Source organism: Condylura cristata, unplaced genomic scaffold, assembly GCF_000260355.1.
Source record: "Condylura cristata isolate star-nosed mole 26May11 unplaced genomic scaffold, ConCri1.0 scaffold00003, whole genome shotgun sequence".
In the NCBI taxonomy this organism is placed as follows: Eukaryota; Metazoa; Chordata; class Mammalia; order Eulipotyphla; family Talpidae; genus Condylura; species Condylura cristata.
The window spans coordinates 31,819,325-31,821,353 of record NW_004567104.1 but is presented as its reverse complement, the minus strand read 5'-3'; the positions used below and the strand labels follow the sequence as shown (position 1 = coordinate 31,821,353).

The following is a 2,029-nucleotide window of genomic DNA, read 5'->3' as shown; positions in this document are numbered from 1 at the left end:
GGGGGCGGGGCGGCAGGGGGCGGGGCCAGGTCCCTACTTTCCGGAAAGAACTTCGTTCGCTGTCCTGTTTGGAGGCTTCTGGTGGAGGAGGAAGGCTGGTTGCGTCAGTTGTATAGAAAAAGACCCACCAGGAAGGGACTGGGGTAGAAGATGGATAAGTTTCATAAGGAATTGCACTCAGCTCTGGGGCTTTTGCTCTTTTTCATTCGGAGTTTTGTGTTAACTGGTTGTGAATAATCAGTCTTTGGCCATGTTATCTTGGTGTAATGCTGGTGACAGTTTTAAAGGAATTCGTTATGACTGTGATCTCCGAACGATGCTCACTAGCTGGAATTTTAGTTTTACTTTCATGCATAGTTGTCTTCTCTGGTGGAGGTTAATAAGACACAGCATTACCATTGGCATGCTGCACTAATTAGAATGAGGAATCATAAGTCTTAGAGGCATTCGTTAAATTTTGGGTTAATGTTTTTAAATCAGTCAGGGATAGGTTAAATAATCTAGCAGATCCCACTTGTTTTAATGGGAAAAAGGCAACCTTTTGAAAGCTTTAATTACAATTGAAATGAAAACCTAGGCACTAAAATCCGCCACCAGTATATTAAGTCAGCTAATTCCTAGGTTACTGGTTATTTAATAGATCTAGCTCTGAATAAGACTAGACTGAGAACATTTCCCCTCTATTGTCATCCCTTTTCTATAAATTTAGAACAGATTCCCCTGAGATTGTAGGGTTTTTTCTACGTTATCTTAACTTTAAAAACTTGACTTTCCCTAGTGCATGCTTGTTTTAGAAAGATTAAATAAGCAAGAAATAAAAATTGCTCACTATCCCATAAATTTGGAGCATTCATTCCCTTTTAGACCTTTTGAAATACATAGAAAAAAATGTCCAAAATTTTAGACAACCCAGTATCTTACAGCAATACTATACAATGTTTTAGGGTCACATAAGTTTTTTCTTAATATCTACATTAACATTGTCTTTCATTTATCTGCAGTTCAAACAGGAACTATGTCACATGTTGCTGCCTCTTTCCAGTTCCCTACTGTCCTGTCTCCTCCCTCCCCCGACTTTCGACTCTGTTTCTGTGATTCTTCTACCTTCTCAGATGGCTGCAGAATGTCATTTTAGGGTTCTCTTTATTGATATATTTTTTTCTCAGACATCATTTTCTTCACAGTCCACAAGTTTTTATTTCTTTGATTAAGGCATTTGTTTTAAAGCTTTGTCTCATAGATAGGCCATCAGATTTTCTCAGGGACAATTTTAGCTGATTTATTTTTCTCTGTTGAATGGGCCATACTTACCTTTTTTTTTTTTTTTGGTATGTCTGGTGATTTTTTTTATTAATAACTGGGCACTTGAATGATAACATGGCATTAGATGACATGGTAACACTAGAAATCAGATTCTCTCCTATCTGAAGGGTTTGCTGTTTGTTATTGTTTTTGTTTTATTGTTATTAAAAATAAAACAACAAATTGATGTAAGCCCTCTCTATCAAAAACCAGCCTGTGGGGTGTAAACTGAAATGTCTTCTTGGTGGTTCCTAAACATGCCTCTTTCCCTGTGCATGCCTGGTAACTTTATCATTTTTCCCACATATAATTGTTTTTGGATATTTCAGCTTTATATCTGCCTCTCAAAAGAGGAGAAAGAAAAAAGATTTGGGGTTTTTTTTGGATTTTTAATTTTTTTAAAATTATATATATATATTTTTTATATCGTTCTTCATTTTGTATATTTTCCCATCTCAGTTGTAATTCCCGTGGACTTCCCACCACCACTTCACCCATGTGCTGTCACCATAGTCATGTGTGCTCTTCCCACCCCCCAGTTTTGATCCTGTTCCCCTCTCCTCCGCGGGAGAATGTCTCTGGTTTATAGTTGTTAGTTGATGCTCGTTTTTACTTTATTACAATTACTATATATATATATATATATATATAATACATTATATATACTATACACACATGTATACTACATAGTGTGCGTGTGTATATATGTCTATACATGTGTGTTTGT

General features: G+C 36.4%; 1 protein-coding gene across 1 annotated transcript in view; it reads right to left on the bottom strand.

Annotated features, from left to right (window-relative positions):
* CCDC14 (coiled-coil domain containing 14) overlaps positions 1-405 on the bottom strand; it is a 34,837-nt gene extending 34,432 nt beyond the window's left edge. The window contains 1 exon segment of the mRNA XM_012730454.1: positions 397-405. Coding sequence (XP_012585908.1) covers positions 397-405 — 9 coding nt within the window.
* Between the last annotated feature and the right edge of the window lie 1,624 nt (positions 406-2,029).